We start from the raw sequence: 17,390 nt of genomic DNA on the forward strand, positions 1-17,390 counted from the left end.
TAAAAATAAGGGTTTTTTTCCCTTTTATTGTAAAAAAAAAAATAACAAAATACACAAGAAAAACATTATTTCACTTCAAGTTGTATGGTAAAGATAATTGACATGCATGGTTGCTTATTGCTTGCGTGTTTTGTTAATGGACAGCAGCCTTAAAGTAAGGCATGATATATTTGTCTGGTTTTGCAATTTTTCAACAAAAAAATCTACCTGTGGAGCACACTTATTGTGAACCTCCCGCAATTCCTCATGAAAACAATTGCATGTAGGTCACTGACGCTTCTTGGTCATCGGGAAGCCAAAGTCAATCCTTGATAATTTAATAATATTAAAGCACAAAGAATTATATATGTTTAAAAATGTTCCAAAATTTCACGAGGATTGCAGAAATCTTCTTTTTTTTTTTTTTGTTTAATACTTAAATAGATGAAGAATATAAAACATTACTATCTTTTAGAAAATTGATGCAAAAGAAGACTTTGTACGGCGGTTTTTAAACTAATACTACGCGTCCAGCAAAATGTATTCATATCTTAAACGTCATGAATATCACACCCGATTTGTTCCCGCCGCCATCTTGTTCGTCCAATCCGGCACGAGATCATGACAGTGACACCTCATCTAGAAGTTTTGTGTTACCCGCACTGACACGCACACAACTGTGTAAATACATGTACTTTCATATAAATGTAATGCCCCAAATGAGCGTTCCCATCACATTCTAAACGATTACAGATAAATTTTGATTTGTTTTCAAAGAAATTTCATTTAACACTGAGGTTAACCTGATTGGTACTTACAAGCGAGGGGGGTAGGAGTTGTCGTTATTTCTAGAGATTATGCAAGTGTGACATACATGTATAAATTGATTTCAAACGTGTACTACATCATAATCTTATCGACGGGAAGCAACGAAAAATCACGAATAATGACGGATCCCTTTCTGAAGTGGGGGCCATTTTTGTAATGTTAAACCCCGGTAGTCTTTGAATTTGCCACAGTAATGAACCCCCACCCCCTTTTCCATTTTTTAAATCTGGGATTGGCACACTTTTTTCCTATTCGAGTATTCTAATATGCAAATATATAATTTGAAAGCCAAGGTATTTAGGTATTTTGAGATATGCAAAAAGTAATGTCCTTGGTACCGTGGGAAAGAGTATAAGTTGTTGCTACACAGTTGTTTAAAGGCAACATTTGCATATTAAGTATCGCATATCCTGTTAACCAAAACAACAAGCATACAAAAGTGTACAATATATAAAGAACAAATAAATAAAATAATTAAATTAGCAATAACAACAACAACGATAATTTGACAGATTTGCTCTACAAGTTTCCATTATCGCAAGATGGGAGGTTTGGCATGTCTTTTCATGTGTTTAGCAAGGTGGTCACTCCTCATAAATCGTCTCTCACATTGACTGCATACAAACTTTTTTTCCCCGGTATGGGTATACCTGTGACGTGACAGTTCATCAGAGCGGGCGAATTTCTTATCACAATTCTCCCATTTACAGATGTAGGGTTTCTCTCCTGCAACATATCAAAAGTACGTATTCTAAAATTAGAACATTGCTGTAAGCTTACAATATCGTTTTTTTTGTCGCAGACATGTGAGCATCAATATGAACATCATGTAAGCAACATATGAAAGTGCATAATATCTATACTAGATCCATAATTTCTAAATTTACAACATTACTGTTTAAGCTTGTACATGTAGATCTAATACAATTTTTTTTCTTTTTCTAAGAATGTAACATTTTATCTCTTATCCTGTTATTCATGAATATTTTTACCTGTATGTGTTCTTAAATGTGCCTTCAGGTGTGAGCTTTTAAAGTAAGTCTTCCCACAGTCCTCATGGTGACAAACATGATTCCGTCGTCTGCTACTTCCCTTTGAATCCATAACACCTCCTGTACTTTCAATTTTACTATGAGGCGCAGGCGCAATTGGACAAAATTTATTAAGTTTAACGTTTTTGTTGTTGACATGTTGATTGTTCAAAGAGTTATTCACAATAATCACCTGAATTATTGGAAGAGCTGGTAATATTGCTGTGGGGAGCAACTTTGGAGATTCAGGTTTGTCTGTTGGACTAGTAGAAATGGAAGCATTTGACTCATTCGTTTTGGGTATCTCCTCGATTGTCAACATATCATTCAATAACTTTGTCCTTTTCCGTACAATCTCTTCCTCTTCCGGTCTGTTGATTGAAACTTCCGTCTTTTCATCGGCTGGAGAAGACACCTGGATATTTTTGGTGATTTCCTTTGGAGAATATGTCGCGATGTCGCCAGTTTTCCTTTTTGTTGGAGAAGTTGGTGTCTTTTCTTCTCTCCTCCTTTTTGAGACAGTTTCCAAACGATTGTCGTCATCATCGCATGCTGGTGAGAGGAACTTTCGTTTACAGGAGACATTGTCCCTAACCAGCGGGGGTGGGGGACGGAAAGGTATGTTTGAAGAATCAATAAACATCTCTGGTGATCTTGAAGGATTGCAAGTAGCCCCAGTTTTAGCAAGATGGTAATTTGGCACAATGACCGAAACGTGTTGACAACGCATCATCTCTCTGTCAAAGTCGTCTGGGTCCTCCAATAGAAGCTGAAAGGGTAGATTCTGAAATTGCTAGCTTTGAAATTTATAAATGAGGAAGGTAAAGATATCAGCAGATTTTTATAAAAATGATTTAATGTCTGTTTATACTCACTCTAGCAAGCTTGGGTGACCCTCTGAATTTGGGGTATTCTTGGAAAGAAGACAAGGAGTCATCATCGCTGTAAAATCGCGGACTGCGAACAGGCGAGCCACGGAGGTAAGGGGAGTACAAGGTCTCATCCTCGGACGCGTTTGATTCATCACCATTCAGGGTGATGTGCGAGGAGTTCCGCATTGACAGAAGAGTCTCCACTGCATCTCTTTCCCCGGGGTTGTCAATATCAGGCGCGTGCAGAACCATTGTGATGACCTGAAAAGTTATTGATGATTATAAAGGTATAGTACAAAGAAAGTCGTTGCTGACGTGATCACTTTAGCAATTAAAGTCAATGAACTTAATAAAATACAACTAATTATAAATGTATTGAATTGGTATGTACATGTACTAAGTATTATGCTTATGAATATTGGGGTTATAATTCCAAATAGAACAACGTTTTTTGTTTTTAATGTTTCTATCCACCAAGTCGTTGCTGACGTGATCACTTTAGCAATTAAAGTCAATGAACTTAATAAAATACAACTAATTATAAATGTATTGAATTGATATGTACATGTATTATGCTTTGGAATATTGGGGTTATAATTCCAAATAGAACAACGTTTTTTGTTTTTAATGTTTTTATCCACCTCCCTTTTTCATGGACTTTAAAAACATGTATTATCGCTTATGAAATTTGGTTTTACTGACAGAGGCCTTCTCATCTTTAAATTAAGTTTTCTTTATAATAATCACATATTGCCAAATCTAAAATATTTGAACAATGCGTGGATTGATTTCATGATAAAATTTTCGCATACCCTCTGTAAAATAAGATTGTAACCAGTTGTCACTGATAAGAACTTAAAATTTTACAACTAGACAGTCTCGTTAAATTGCAACTACATGTAGTTGAATTAAGTTCTAATCAATAAAACATTTTAGGATATTAATTTACACACTATAGAAAAATGTCCCCTTCCAACCATTAAAGGTTTTGTTTTAAGCGAACACCTCCATATTATTCAAATCAATACCGCATAACCCTGGAAAAGTTCGTCCAATATTTTGAAAGAAATTCAAGCTAGACGTCCCCTTTTTCTTCAAAATTTCGCGCCACAACTTAATCGGAACCAATCAAATTTCAGCGTGGGTGGTAACCGATCTCTCTAAAATATGGGTCACTCTGTGTGAGATATAATTTTACGCTGTCCAGTGCATGATCGTAATGTTATCATTCGAACTTCGGACTTATATGTTGGTCTTCTTAATCTTGTATGATAAAAACTGAGATATCAGCGCTCTATGCTTTCAATTGAATGAGGAACTTATCTTATGTAACTGTTCAAATGTAGGTCACATATTTCAGTATGCCAGAGAAACTATCATGCCGCTGTAGTTTAGAATACACGTGCTTGTGCTATTTAAAGAGCAACAGAATTGTAAAAGAAATATATCAATGAATTATGTTTAAAGCATTAAATGAGTATGTTTCTTCAGTACCTTTAATTTTTCAATAAAAAATTTAGCAAAATAAATAAATTATTGGTAAATATCAGATTATCTATATACAGCTAGGCTAAGAAAATATAATAAGAAAATGGGTTTAGAATTTATATTTTGCATCAATTAAGTGTGCTTCGATATAGTTTTCTTTTGAAATTAATTATTTTCAATATTATTCAAAACCTCTAGCTGTTAAATATATATATCACTGGAGGAAAATTTTCATTTTTTATTAAAAAGAAAAATCTTACTTTTACAAGGTATAAGTCCAGCACTTTTTCATCATTCTAGCTTGCTATGAAAAATATTTTTAATTTTTTAGAGCACTGTGCTTGATACATGGGGGTTAATGCGTTATTAATCTATGGAGCGCCATTTGTGTTTACACAATCTAATTTTGGCTTTATTACATATACCTTGACAGATATTTCTTTTTGGACATTAAAATATGCATAGTCTTTGATCATGTTGATGTTTGAAACAGTCGCTCTTAAAAATATTACATTCATTCTGATTTATATATTAATGTATGTCGAGTCTCAACTCTTTAGTTAAGAAAATACTTATTTTAGTAAAAAAAAAAAAAAAAAAATTAATCCACTAAATGCTTATTTAAAACTGGCGAAAAAACATGTACAAAATTTAGTTGTTAAAAAACCATGAGTCACTAAACGTTTCTCTGTGTGGAAAAAACTGACTCGATCTAGACCCGAGCAAGGGGTACAGTCTGTTGTAACAATTTTCAACGCACAGACTAATTGATATCAATTCAATTTCTTTTGGATATCTAAGATGCTGAGCCATCAGTGACATTAAAATTAATTTATTATTATGGAAGCAAACGTGAAAATTCATGTAGAACATACTGAAGTAAGATGGAAAAAAATGTATTGACAGTTTCATCGTGAAATAAGTCACTCACTCACGAGGCAACTTCTTATATTTTTTGCATGCGTATAAAAATTGCCCCCTCGTTCCCCGCCCTCCTCCTCATTATTCAATGCTATTAATATATTTAAAACAATTCCCAGACAAACTTTGATCAAGTTATAGAGATCTGTGGGCTTACCGTTTGTGTATGATAGTACTGACACAATGTTTGAACTATATTAAGTTATTAGTCTTTTATCAATTTCTGAAAGAAGCATTTTTCATTGTTATGTTCCTAACTGGTTACCGTACAATAACATGAAACATTTGTAAACAAATTTAGGGTTGGGCGTGGACATCTTAACCAATCAGAGAGGACAGTAAATACAGGCCTAGCCAATGAAATGGAGTTGTCAGTGTGATCAGAGTCTGATTCTATGGATCGGTGTACATGTGTTTTAAGTGACAACCGAAAGAAACTGATGAAATCGTCATTGACTGGTAAATTGTGGTTTATATACGTGATAGAAAGATCGTAATGTAGGGAAGATCGCCCTTGGTTTCTAAACCTCCAGAACACAGACTGTGCATATTGCAGGTTAATATTAAAGGTGATCCAGCTATACTTAATATCGTGTTATGGCTAAAGACCTGTTGAACTCTATGCTGTATAAATTCACAATCTATTTAAAATTAGATCTTCCATTCGCTCCCCGATTTTTTATATGTCGCGCGACATGTAAAAAATCGGGGAGCGAATGGAAGATCTAATTTTAATTAGATTGTATAAATTCAATAACAAGGACTTTTTTTTTAAAATATGAAATAGTTTAATATGTTACAAAAGTCAATTATAAATACCATGTGTGCTGTATAGATTTATGAACGTATATAATAATTACACCTGTATATAGTAAGTCTTTAGGTGGGAATCAATCGATTGTACTCAAATACACTGAAAGTGTACGTTATTGTCATATTATTAAATTTATTCCTGAGTACATAATAGAATAAACAAACATTATTTTACATAAGTACTCATGACTGACAAGAATAAGTATTTACAGGTGTGTAACAGAATTCTTACAAACGATATCCTAAAAGTTTTCGTTGAGAACATGTAAAACGCCCACATCATGAATTTCAATAAATACAAAGCATTTGCGCTGTTTGATAAGAGTAAATTAAAAATTAAGATTTTTATCAGCTGTTCACAAATAACCTTAAATTTTGTCTTTGACATTTCCTTGTGATATTTAATATTGACCTTACTTTTGCAATCTTAGAACAAAACATTAACATACGTATAGGGTTCTTCAATCACGTGGGTGTAATGCCCTCGAGCAGGCGGACTTCATTAATTTTCGTCATATTTTTTATACCATCTCTGAGTAATAAACCCTTATATCTATATACACAGCAATACTCATTACTTATAGGTAAACCAATACACAACGTAAAATAACAACACAACATTCTTTTTCTCTTAATTTTCTGCAATAACTATAAAAATTGCCGACAATAGCGTCGACTGTCGTGGAAACGTAGTCATGTACTTCGAACATTGAACTCATTATCATGATTATAGCACGAATCCAGCTTTCTAGTAGGCCTATATTAGGTGTAAGTGTATCCATTGTATGTCAAAATGTTTTCAGCTAGATTCATCGTCATTACCCCCGTGTTTACATATATCACAAGTCCTTCAAAATAAATGTTTTAAAGATGCATATGACACTAAACAAGAACACAGAATCAAGTATGTTACATTCTTTAATCAATAATAACTTCATAATAATAAAGATAACATTAAAAAATAAATAATAAAACGTATTAAATCTAAACTGCATGTAAATGTATAAATGAATAGACAAAATCTGGGACAAGATATATTGCATTGAATCCAAGTACCATCTCATTAACAGTGCTATGTCGATGAATTCTAATTAAACCCATCATATTACCTACAATCTCTCAGTTTATGATAGTATAAATATATTAAATGAAGAATGTACAATTAAGAACAAAAGAAAATTAGGAGGCACAATATATACACTATATTTAAATTCTGCAAGCTACACTTCTCTATACATAACATACATCACCAATTAGCAGGTAAAAAAAAATGCTGCACTTTATGGTACACATGAATTGCTTATCAATCAATCAATCACTCATTTTTTGTCTTTCTACTACAAGTTTAATTGTTGAACTCCACAGAAAACTAAATCATTACAAAACTAAATTACAACCTTAGATCAAGGAAACATTGCCATTGATGCAAGACACAACTTTTTTGTATTGTGTAGTATGTACTGTTAAATAAATGTTTTCAACTGATTCAATATGAATCAAACTACTCCTCTCTTTTCTTTTAACATTGTACGTAACAGTACCTGTTAGAACCAATACAATTTTTCATGGAATTTAAAGAGAGTATTTTACACAAGTATATATTAGCGACATAAGATATATACACTTCAAAATATTAAAAGATCCCTGGCACAATTCAAATAAAGTAAATGGCAATTCAGCACCAACAAACTAGTACTTTTTATACACTAAATAAATATTGCACAAAGAAAAGTCACTTTGATATTTAATGTCTATTGTCTTCTATCATCAGGGATGGAATATGAAATGATTGAACAACACAAACATGTATGCTGCAAAAGTGTTCTTAGAAAAGCAAAAAGAAAGTACAAAATATAAAATCAAGAGAGATTGGAACTTTGATCAATAAATAAATAAATAAATACAGAGACAGAAGAGCTGTATCTATGTTACACATCATCCTTCTTACCCTACATGATCATCTTTCACAACTAACCACATGATTAAACAAAATGTTCTACTTCATCAAGTTACAAACATTTGAAACTAAGATAACCTTGCATTCTCTTTTAGCAATACACCATGTAGATGTAATCCAGAGGAGTTCATGAGCTTCAGAAGAGAAATCTTTTCATGCCAGTAAGGTGTGTAGATATGATGAGGCACTTTTCTCCATCTTGCTTAGGCTGAGCGTGTGGCATGTCTTTTCATATGTTTAGAAAGGTGGTCACTCCTCATAAATCGTCTCTCACATTGACTGCATACAAACTTTTTTTCCCCAGTATGGGTGTACTTGTGACGTGACAGTTCATCAGAGCGGGCGAATCTCTTATCACAATTCTCCCATACACACACAAATGGTTTCTCTCCTGAAACAACAATAGAAACAAATTAAAAGTCAATCTTGGCATTTTCCTCAGTATCTCTAAAAAAAATTCTTACCTTCAATCAACGTTTTTTTGTGTTAATAAAAACTTAATACATACAATGTATCACCTAACATTTACACTCTTTATTATTATTCCCTGCTTTGTTATACAAAACTATTGGTGTACATGATAAAAGTCTTTATTAATATGGCATAATAATTTCACATTTCCAACCTAAATGATATTCTAAAAATACACGGAAAATATCACCAACCTGTATGTGTTCTGAGGTGGGCTTTTAAGTGCGAACTCTTGAAGTAAGTTTTTCCACAATCTTTATACACACACACATGGCTTCTACGCCTATTTCCCAATCCCTGGTCTTGCACTGTCCCTTCTGATGAATTATTTGGTGGTGGAGCTGGGGCAATGGGACACAGTTTATTTAACCAGGCATTCTTGTCATTGTCCAAACTCGATGATTGGTTATTCACAATGATCACCTGAATCACTGGGGGATTTGTTGCTGTATTTAAGTTCTGAATTGTAGCAATAGTGGATGTAGAAATGGTGGCACTTTCTTGTGATTGAACTTTAATGGTGGCACCGCTGTGTGATTCAGTCTGTTGGTCTGTTATGGGCTTGATACCTAGCAATGAGTCACATGTTTTCTGTTTCTTAGCCTCTGGCTGCACTTTCTTTAGAATTGGTGGTGGCCTCTTGACATGGAGTTTCTGTTTATTTGGTGGAGGGTATGGGATATTTGAAGAGTCAATAAACATTTCAGGCATCCTTGATGGATTACTTGTTGCACCTGTTCTGGCAAGTTGATAGTTAGGCACCATAGCTGCAGGCATTTGTTGACTTCTCATTATTGGTTTGTAAGGAAAATCTGAAGGATCCTCCAGCAAGAGCTATAAGTGAAACAGTTCAATCATCAAGAACAAATGCAAACTATTAATAACCCAGATTAACCTGGATTCCATATCTTTGCAAACATAGTGGTTAAAAGCAAATATTTGTTTTTATTGAAAATGAAGTCATCTACCTATCTACATAGAGTCTACATTGATCATACTTTGAAGCATGACTAATTTATCTTCAGAATAATATTGATAGCATTATTCACCTATGGCTAAAACATTTTGAAAAAACAAAACAAAACAAAACATTATTTACATTGAAATAAAATTGCAGTGTGAGCATAGACCTAGCTGCTTATACAATGTGCATTAAAACTGAAAAAAAAGTATTATAAAATTACATAGCCCTTTCATAAATAAAAAGTTTATTCTGAATTACCCTAGCAAGTTTTGAGTTCCTTCTGTATATCGGAGGATCAGATGAGTTCGAGTCGTCATCAGATGGGATGGATGTGGTCGGAGACGGGGTGAACCGTGCATCCTCCTCCGATAAAGTGGAGTTCTCATCACTACTGCTGACACAGACTGAATTCCCCATGGAAAGCAAGGTCTCCACTGCATCCCTCTCCCCAGGGCTGCTGCAAACATCTATTGCCCCTGTTTGAACGACCATTCTGAATTGCTGAAAGAAGAATGAATTAACACTGTATATCCATCTTTTATTATCAAATTCATTTGACATGCATAAATTTCTTTATCAGGAAGGTCAGGTCTCACATGTCTATTTATATACTCTAAATTGATTATTTAAAGAGAAATAAAAAAAACCAATGCACTATCAACTGCATACATGATATTCGGGGATATACACACAGGGGCGTAACATATCATGCAACATAATTAAAGCACTGACCAATCCTTCAAATTCTCATCTGCTTTAAAGATAATAATATGGAAACATTGCCCTTTTTGACAACGAATGTCGAGTCATTCACTCATTCTTGACATGATAGGTCGACCGATATGGTGTATTGCCTGAAGTCAGACCTTACGTCATGCTGTCTTACATTATACAAGTTATATAAATATTTTTTTTTTTTTTTAAAAAAAACGGATTTACTTGACCAATAGAAAATCGAAAGTATCATTTTTTTTTATAAATACTATACCAAAAACACCAAAATTCAGGAAATGACCTGCATGGAACATACGAATTCATTAAATTTGACATCAAAAAATACGGGAAAACAAGAATAGTAATTATTCTTCTTTGCGTATTGAAATGGAGTGTTTCGAAGACAGACTTGAAGAATCTTACCTTTTGTGTTTATTTCATTCGTGTTTTCTCAAGATACAAGTCTCAAATGTATTACAAATCATTGCAATATGTGTAAAACATCAACAAAAATATCACCAGCACACAGTATGCTTTGTGCTAGGGCGGGGATTTTCTTATCCAATCAAAAAATGGGGGCACGAAGCGTTTAACCAATCGAATCAATTTCTGTGAGTGATCACTAGCTGATCCGAAGGGTACTTTGCACGTGTTTATATTTTGATTTCTCGAGTCTACGGAAATCTGTAGGTACCTTCTAAAATATTTTAAAATAAATAAATAAATTATAATGACTTTACACACATGAATGTAAAAACATTCATGATCATTACTAATTCTAATTATTACAACAATACGGTAGCATAATAAAATGAATATACATACATTTAAAAAGAGGCCCATGAACCACAACTCTCACCTGAGTCACCTTCGCTGTGCATGGTGCAACGTACCCTACCCCCAGGGGACATGATCTGAACAAACTTATTTACACAATTTGAGAATCTTTGTAAAGTAATATGAGGTTCTCAAAAATACTATCCATATACATTTCACACAGTATTGCCCAATACCACTGCACTCATTGTAACTGACGTTTCTCGATCATTTGAAATCTATTTTGCTAACAATTGTTCCAGTAGCATTATCATTTTTGTTTGTCAGTGTTACATTTTTTCACTGCATAAGTGTGCTTTCAGAAGATCAGCATCTCTGAAGCGCCTAACTTTTAGCATGGCGTTACTATTACTTTTCAATTGTAACGAACGCTCCCCCCTTTTTCATATGTGTTATAATGTGTTGAATGTCAAGCATCGTTATGTTATATAATTACACGTCTGTTGATCGTTTACTTGTACATACATAGTTGTAAAGTTGTACTGTAATTTATGTTTACCTCATGATTACCTTAATTGTCGTGTGATTGATGTTTTTAGCGTTCTCGAGCACACATGTTTTACTGAAAGTTCTGCCGCCGCCATACTTTGTTTACTTGTGTATTTTCCCATGATGCTTCACGGTGTATTGATCTATTTTTACCGTAGAACTTTATTTTGGCGGAAGATTTGATTGTAGATTCTGTTTAATTAAATGTTAAATGTGCTTTTAAAGTGTAAATTTATATTTTATTAATTTATTTACGTATTGTAATAATTTTACATACGATGTACGAGAGTGAGATTTCATTACGGGATGATAATTATGTATGATTGGCTAATTATTAATTACGGGATGGAATTATTAATTATGATTGGTTATCAATTACTGCGGGTTTTGGAAGTTCTATAAATACACAGACGCTAAGTATCGGGTGCTCTCTCGTTTCCTTTGTGTCCTAAAGAAAGGTCGCCAGTTTTATTTGTCCAGATTAAGGTGTGTACTATTTCAGTATATATATGTGACTGAAGTACATATGTAGTGCTAGGCTAAATTAATATTACTAGTCATTGTGCTAGATTCATTTATTATTACTAGTTAAGAACTAGTTACATGTATTTCTATTTTCTGTAAGAGTTAGGAAATATTTCTGCTGCGTGCTAGTAGTTGAACTAGTAGCGGGAATATTTATTTGTAAATTTAGTCATTTATAGAGAGCCTTTAAGTTTTAGTTTGGTCGGGGGAATTTATACATAAATGTTATACTGGAAATAGTGCCAGTTTATATCCGTCCGTATCAGTAGTTGTGCTGATTTTTGTCTTTTGTCCCAAGGGTTGAGACGTGTCAATTTTACACACTGTTACTCATTTTTGCTGTTGAACTACCTCAATAAATTATAAACTTTATTTAGCGACTTGGTTTTTATTCCTAGCATTTGCGGGAGTGTTTGACATCCGAAGCGTTACACAATGTTTATGATAAGAATTTTACAGATAATCCGTTTTCTCACAGATCACCATCGTCTAAGCGGAGAAGTCTATCATTTAAATAACGCATGTACCATGTACACACACATGCATGACTCGCTTTTGATATATTTCCTACTTCCTCCGGCATTTTCAGAGTTTTTTTCTGAAGTTTTCCAGAGTACAACACAAAATTGTATGGTTAACTGTTCCGTGACGTTCTACGACGTCATCTTTTTTTTGCCCTTTTCAATGAGGACTACCTATCTTCTGAAACCGATTTCTTTTCAACGAAGCAAAATATTACGCCATTATCTGGTATCAGAAACGATGAAACAATTCTTAATTTGAACGTGTAGAATTTTTCCGTTTTTGTGTCATTTTACAGAAGATATGACTTCAGACATTATCTAGTGTCTTGAATGTAAATTACAAAATTTAGATCTGCTCCGTGATCCGATTTTCTCATTTTTTTAAGTCTAAATAAGTTTGAAATAAACCACGATATTTTCAAATTTTTAAATACACATCATTTGAATTTACTGTTGAAATATTTCTTCCAAATTTGGATACAATATGACGTTAAGTAAAAAATTTATGAGTAGTCCACGAACTTCCCGAACAACCCTCGTATATGCTTGTGGTCCCTCAATAATAACGTCTGATGACATTTGTTTCCCTGCTTGTCAAGGAATATTTGGTAACTGATAGTGTCCCCAACTGAAAATGTATAGTTGCCCCCCCCCCCCCCGAAATATCTTCCTACGGGCCTGGCTGGGGTCATTAGTTACCAGGGGATGTGCTGTTACCTTTCTTGAATATTGATGTCACTAGGGCCTGCAATCAATTAATAGGACCTTTCCTTGAGAAATTGGTGCTTCGAAGATGATTCTCATTGATGGTGCTATCTCGTCTGCAACTTCCTTCAGAACCTAAGGAGGGATAGAGTCAGGGCTCTAGGCCTTGTGTGGGTCGAGGTTCTTTAATAGCTTAGCTATTTTCTTGATGTCAACATGGAAGGCGTGACCATATCTGGAAAAAAGCCGGACTTAATTCATTGTTGAAACCAATAGATCTTCCTAAGTGAACACACTGCAGAATGGATCGTTCATGACTGAAGCCTTGGCTTTTGGGTCACTGTACTCTTTGAGGAGTGCTACACCACTATACTGTCACATTTTTTACTGTATATGTAACTGTACACCTTTTTGGGTTGTTCTTATTGTCGATATGTCCGATCTTCACAATGTCAAGGTTTTGTCATACCGTACTTGTTTAGAGGAATGGTATTACAGAACCTTGACATTGTGAATGATGATGTCCTTGACATAGTTGTTAAATGTCCATTTGCATTTTCTTTGCATGTTGTTTTGCAGGGTTTTTTTTTTTTTTTTTTTTTAAATATCTATGTGATCTTTTTAGCTTTTCTCTCCTAAACGTGCGCTTTAAGTACTGGTTGATCCAGCACAGCTTAAAGAACATGTCAGCATGCATACGTTCTTCAATAATTAATAAGCAAGATATTTTAAAAGGTGTTCCGGAGGATGTATAGGTATCAGATGAAGGGGTAAATTCGGTGGAGTTGTGCTTGCTTAGTTTTGATACTTCTCTTTCTTTTTCATGTCTATTTGACTTATGTATCATTATAATATATGCTGAAAGGAAAAAGAAACGCAGGGTAACATAATATGTGAAAATTATTTGACTGCATTGCCGAAAATTATGAAAACTGGTCAGAGGGTTATCTTGGTTTTACCTAGGTCATATTTAAGCCGATGGTCGGGCGACCAATTTTCTCGTATCGTCAGCTGAAAAACAGGATTGGCCGAAACTGGTTTCTGGCTACGCGGAGCAGTCACATTTACTCCTAAGAACACCGATAATTTTTAGAATAAATAATTCTAAGTCGGCCAACAGTCGCCCGATCATCGTTCACTAAGCTGCAGTTTGATTTTCACCGTCGGGTGACATTTACGAAAACCCTAAATCCTAAATGTTGACCGACCGACGACCGACTTAAAGAACTGTCTGCCGATCGTCGGAAGATGATCAAAGGTTAGTCGACGGACTAAACAACGACTGCTTCAATTGAAGGAATCGGCCACCGACGCAGAAAAAATTATAACATGGCCCGAAAGACACAAAATTGGTCGGCCGACGAAAAAAGAGGTCAAAATCGGGCAAGACAACGGCCGATGAAAAGCCGACTGTCTCCTGAAGAATCCTATTTTTACCTCAAAAACCGTCGGCCGTTGTCGTTTTTATGAAAATCTGACTGGGGTTTTACTGTGCACTCAAATCGGTGTTCACAATTACTCAACCGTGAAAGTACATGTATGACGTCATCTAGGGAAAGCGGTAAAAAGCCAAAAAACACGTGCATATTAATGATGACAGGTTTTACAACACATGATGCGCTGGAGGTATACATATCGTTTTTCATTTTTTTTTTCAATTTGAATTTCTCTCAATCAGGGTACGGCTGACGGAAGTTCCATGGGGCCTGACTGTTGCATTCCTAAGTAAAGAAAAAGGCAACAAGTTAATCTGCAGTTTGTTGTGATTTTTTCCACAATAGAACGTATTATCCGTCGTCAGAAAGGAACTGGAAGAGTTTCCAACCAACCGTGACGATGACTTTGGCGCGTAACAAATTTTCTCGTCATTGAACTGATTTGAGCGTTGGCGCATCAAAATCCTGCCACCTGTGAAATCGCAATCTCACTACCACTGAAACCGCTTTTAATTAATACAGTAGGCAACCATAGTCGTTGCATTCACCCCAAAACTGAAAGAAAACCATTGCGCTATTTTGGTTTGTGAGCTCGTCAACTTTACGTCGGTGTTCCTCTCAATCCCTTACGTCTGCGCCCTATGCGTATTTTTTTTTTATCCCCGTTAATCCCCGGCCTAATGTACCCAGAGTTTTTCGAAAACTTCCTCGAAAACAATCACACTAACCCTCCGGCTCGACTGGCCTCCGTAAAGTCCATCATTTTCCAATCGAACATCTGTGAGACTAACTGGATGGTAGGGTTTGAACGCGTCGGAATGCTAAAGCTACTCTCGACCAACTAAGGGCTATCTTGTTGGAAGAGTTGAATAATACCCCTATGAGAAAGAAAATTGCATTGATGAACTCCACGCAAAGAAGAATCGAGGTTGTGACAGATGCGCGAGGGAGGCATAGGAGATATAATGAGAATTTTTGATTTTCACTTTTAGGGGGTACCATTACATGAGTTTCAATAAGTCATGAATTATCGGTCAAAACCAAATGAGACTTCTTGATGAAAAATGAGTTAAAATGTTACATAACAATACTGGAAAATACTTTCGAAAATATAACATTAAATCACTTCAAAAGTTTACCCTGCGTTTCTTTTTTCTTTATGTATACTTTGGCGAGGGTAAGATGCATGGTGAAAAACTAAAAGAAAGTATTACTTATACTGTTTAAATTTCCCTCCATAATATAACGCCATTTTACCGTGGAAGTTTTCATTTGCGTATCACGTGGTCTGCCACAGTGAATTCTTTTAACCTCGGAAAGTGAAGAAGAATGATTTTGTTTACACGTGATAATGGGGATCGTGGATAGGCAAGATGAAGGCAATTTGAAAAATTTCTTGGTAAAATAAAGTGACGTACAACATCAGTAGTTTTTGGCACAAAATACTCTGGGATAGGCCCTTTTAGGAAAACAAGTCCAAAAGTGGCGCACATATTGCATTACAGTAGCCCTTTTATCTGCCGCATGGCCGTAGGAACCGAGAAGGGGTGAGCACGAGAGGTTGTCCCCCCCCCCAATAATTTTGCCAATATATCAGTACAGAATACTATAAAAAAACATAGCTACTATATGCTTGTACCCCCTCAATTATAACGTCTGATACCCCCCCCCTTTTTTTTTGCTTGTCAAGGCATTTTTGGTAGTTGATAGTGCCCCCCCCCCAACTGAAATTGCTTCCGGCGTGTCTGTGTCGTCCTTTTTTCCGTCGAGTTGTGCAGCTAATTGTAACATGTATACATCGGAAACAGTTAATTCAGTTAAAATGTTGTTTTTTATATATATATATATTTTTTTACATTTATTAGAGATCACAATTAAGATAAACATAAGTATCAAAATGTCCGACTAAAATGATATTCGTTATAATTTCAACATTATCATTTCCCAGTTTTATGAAATTTAAAGATACTGAAAATAATTCATGTGATTGTTTTAATTTTCTTGTCTTCTTCATTTGCCCAGAGAGCCATTCTGACTCAGATACCATGTACTTTTTTCTCTAATATTTCCTATATATAATTATTTGCAATTCTGTATTGCAATTGATTACTTCAAAACTAAGAAGATATATGCATTGAGTCGAGAGGAGTCATGACATGATGAAAAGGGGATGGGGGTGAAAGAGGGCATGTATAGGACATGATGAAAGACAGGGGCGCGGCGTGAGTTAAATGTATACAAGAAATATAAGTAGATGTGCTCAAATTAGCTCAATAACGAGCAAATAACGTTGACAAGAAGGAAATTTTATGATAAGAAATTTTGCATAATTTGGTTATTGATTGCAGTTTTATAGTGTTTGTAGGAAGGTGTGTTACTACACCTATGCATGAAGGCTAATTATATGGTTAAATTTTAATTTTAAAATCTCTAGAATTCAAGACCTTTCGGGTGCTTCGCCCCCTGAGCTCCCACAAAGCTTTGCCCTAGACCCGCGGGGGCCTTTTAAAGGCGGCCTCAGACCCGGCCCCTGTCTCTAAAAAAAAAATTCACGATTTTCCAACCCAAATTCCTGGATTAGCCCCTGAAAGCCGGTACAAAAATAAATGCTGAAAACATTCTTCTGAAAAAATACAGTTTGATAAAGAATGAGTGCACTTTAGTACGTCATTTGGAACCTTTTCGGCTACCTATTTTAAGCTTTACATTACAATATATCGCTTAATTAATCTATGATTATTGTGCAAGCATATTCTTTTGATATTTATTCCTTGAATTTTTTGTCATATATACATATTTCTATAATTACAGACAATGTCATTGAAAAGAACATGTA

General features: G+C 34.8%; 1 protein-coding gene across 1 annotated transcript; it reads right to left on the reverse strand.

Moving 5' to 3' along the window:
* LOC133190246 (Krueppel-like factor 10) lies at window positions 1-10,564 on the reverse strand. The gene is made up of 7 exons (XM_061325757.1): window positions 10,462-10,564; window positions 9,583-9,825; window positions 8,555-9,194; window positions 8,177-8,280; window positions 2,714-2,971; window positions 1,800-2,607; window positions 1-1,533 (listed from the first exon to the last, which is right to left on the reverse strand). Exons 2-7 carry the CDS (start codon window positions 9,814-9,816, stop codon window positions 1,340-1,342), a joined length of 2,238 nt encoding a protein of 745 aa, XP_061181741.1. The 5' UTR covers window positions 9,817-9,825; window positions 10,462-10,564; the 3' UTR covers window positions 1-1,339.
* Between the last annotated feature and the right edge of the window lie 6,826 nt (window positions 10,565-17,390).

This window comes from Saccostrea echinata, unplaced genomic scaffold (genome assembly GCF_033153115.1).
Source record: "Saccostrea echinata isolate AGI-Se365-2 ecotype Australia unplaced genomic scaffold, CSIRO_AGI_Sech_v1 ptg000022l, whole genome shotgun sequence".
NCBI classification, from domain to species: Eukaryota; Metazoa; Mollusca; class Bivalvia; order Ostreida; family Ostreidae; genus Saccostrea; species Saccostrea echinata.

Bases quoted from the DNA above. Each gene is read 5' to 3' on its own strand.
- LOC133190246 (XM_061325757.1), bottom strand. From the start codon at position 9,816: ATGGTCGTTCAAACAGGGGCAATAGATGTTTGCAGCAGCCCTGGGGAG. The intron at 8,281-8,554 runs GTTGGTGATATT...TTGTTGTTTCAG, and splicing joins CCACCTCAGAACACATACAG to GAGAGAAACCATTTGTGTGT. The intron at 1,534-1,799 runs GTAAAAATATTC...GATATGTTGCAG, and splicing joins ACATTTAAGAACACATACAG to GAGAGAAACCCTACATCTGT.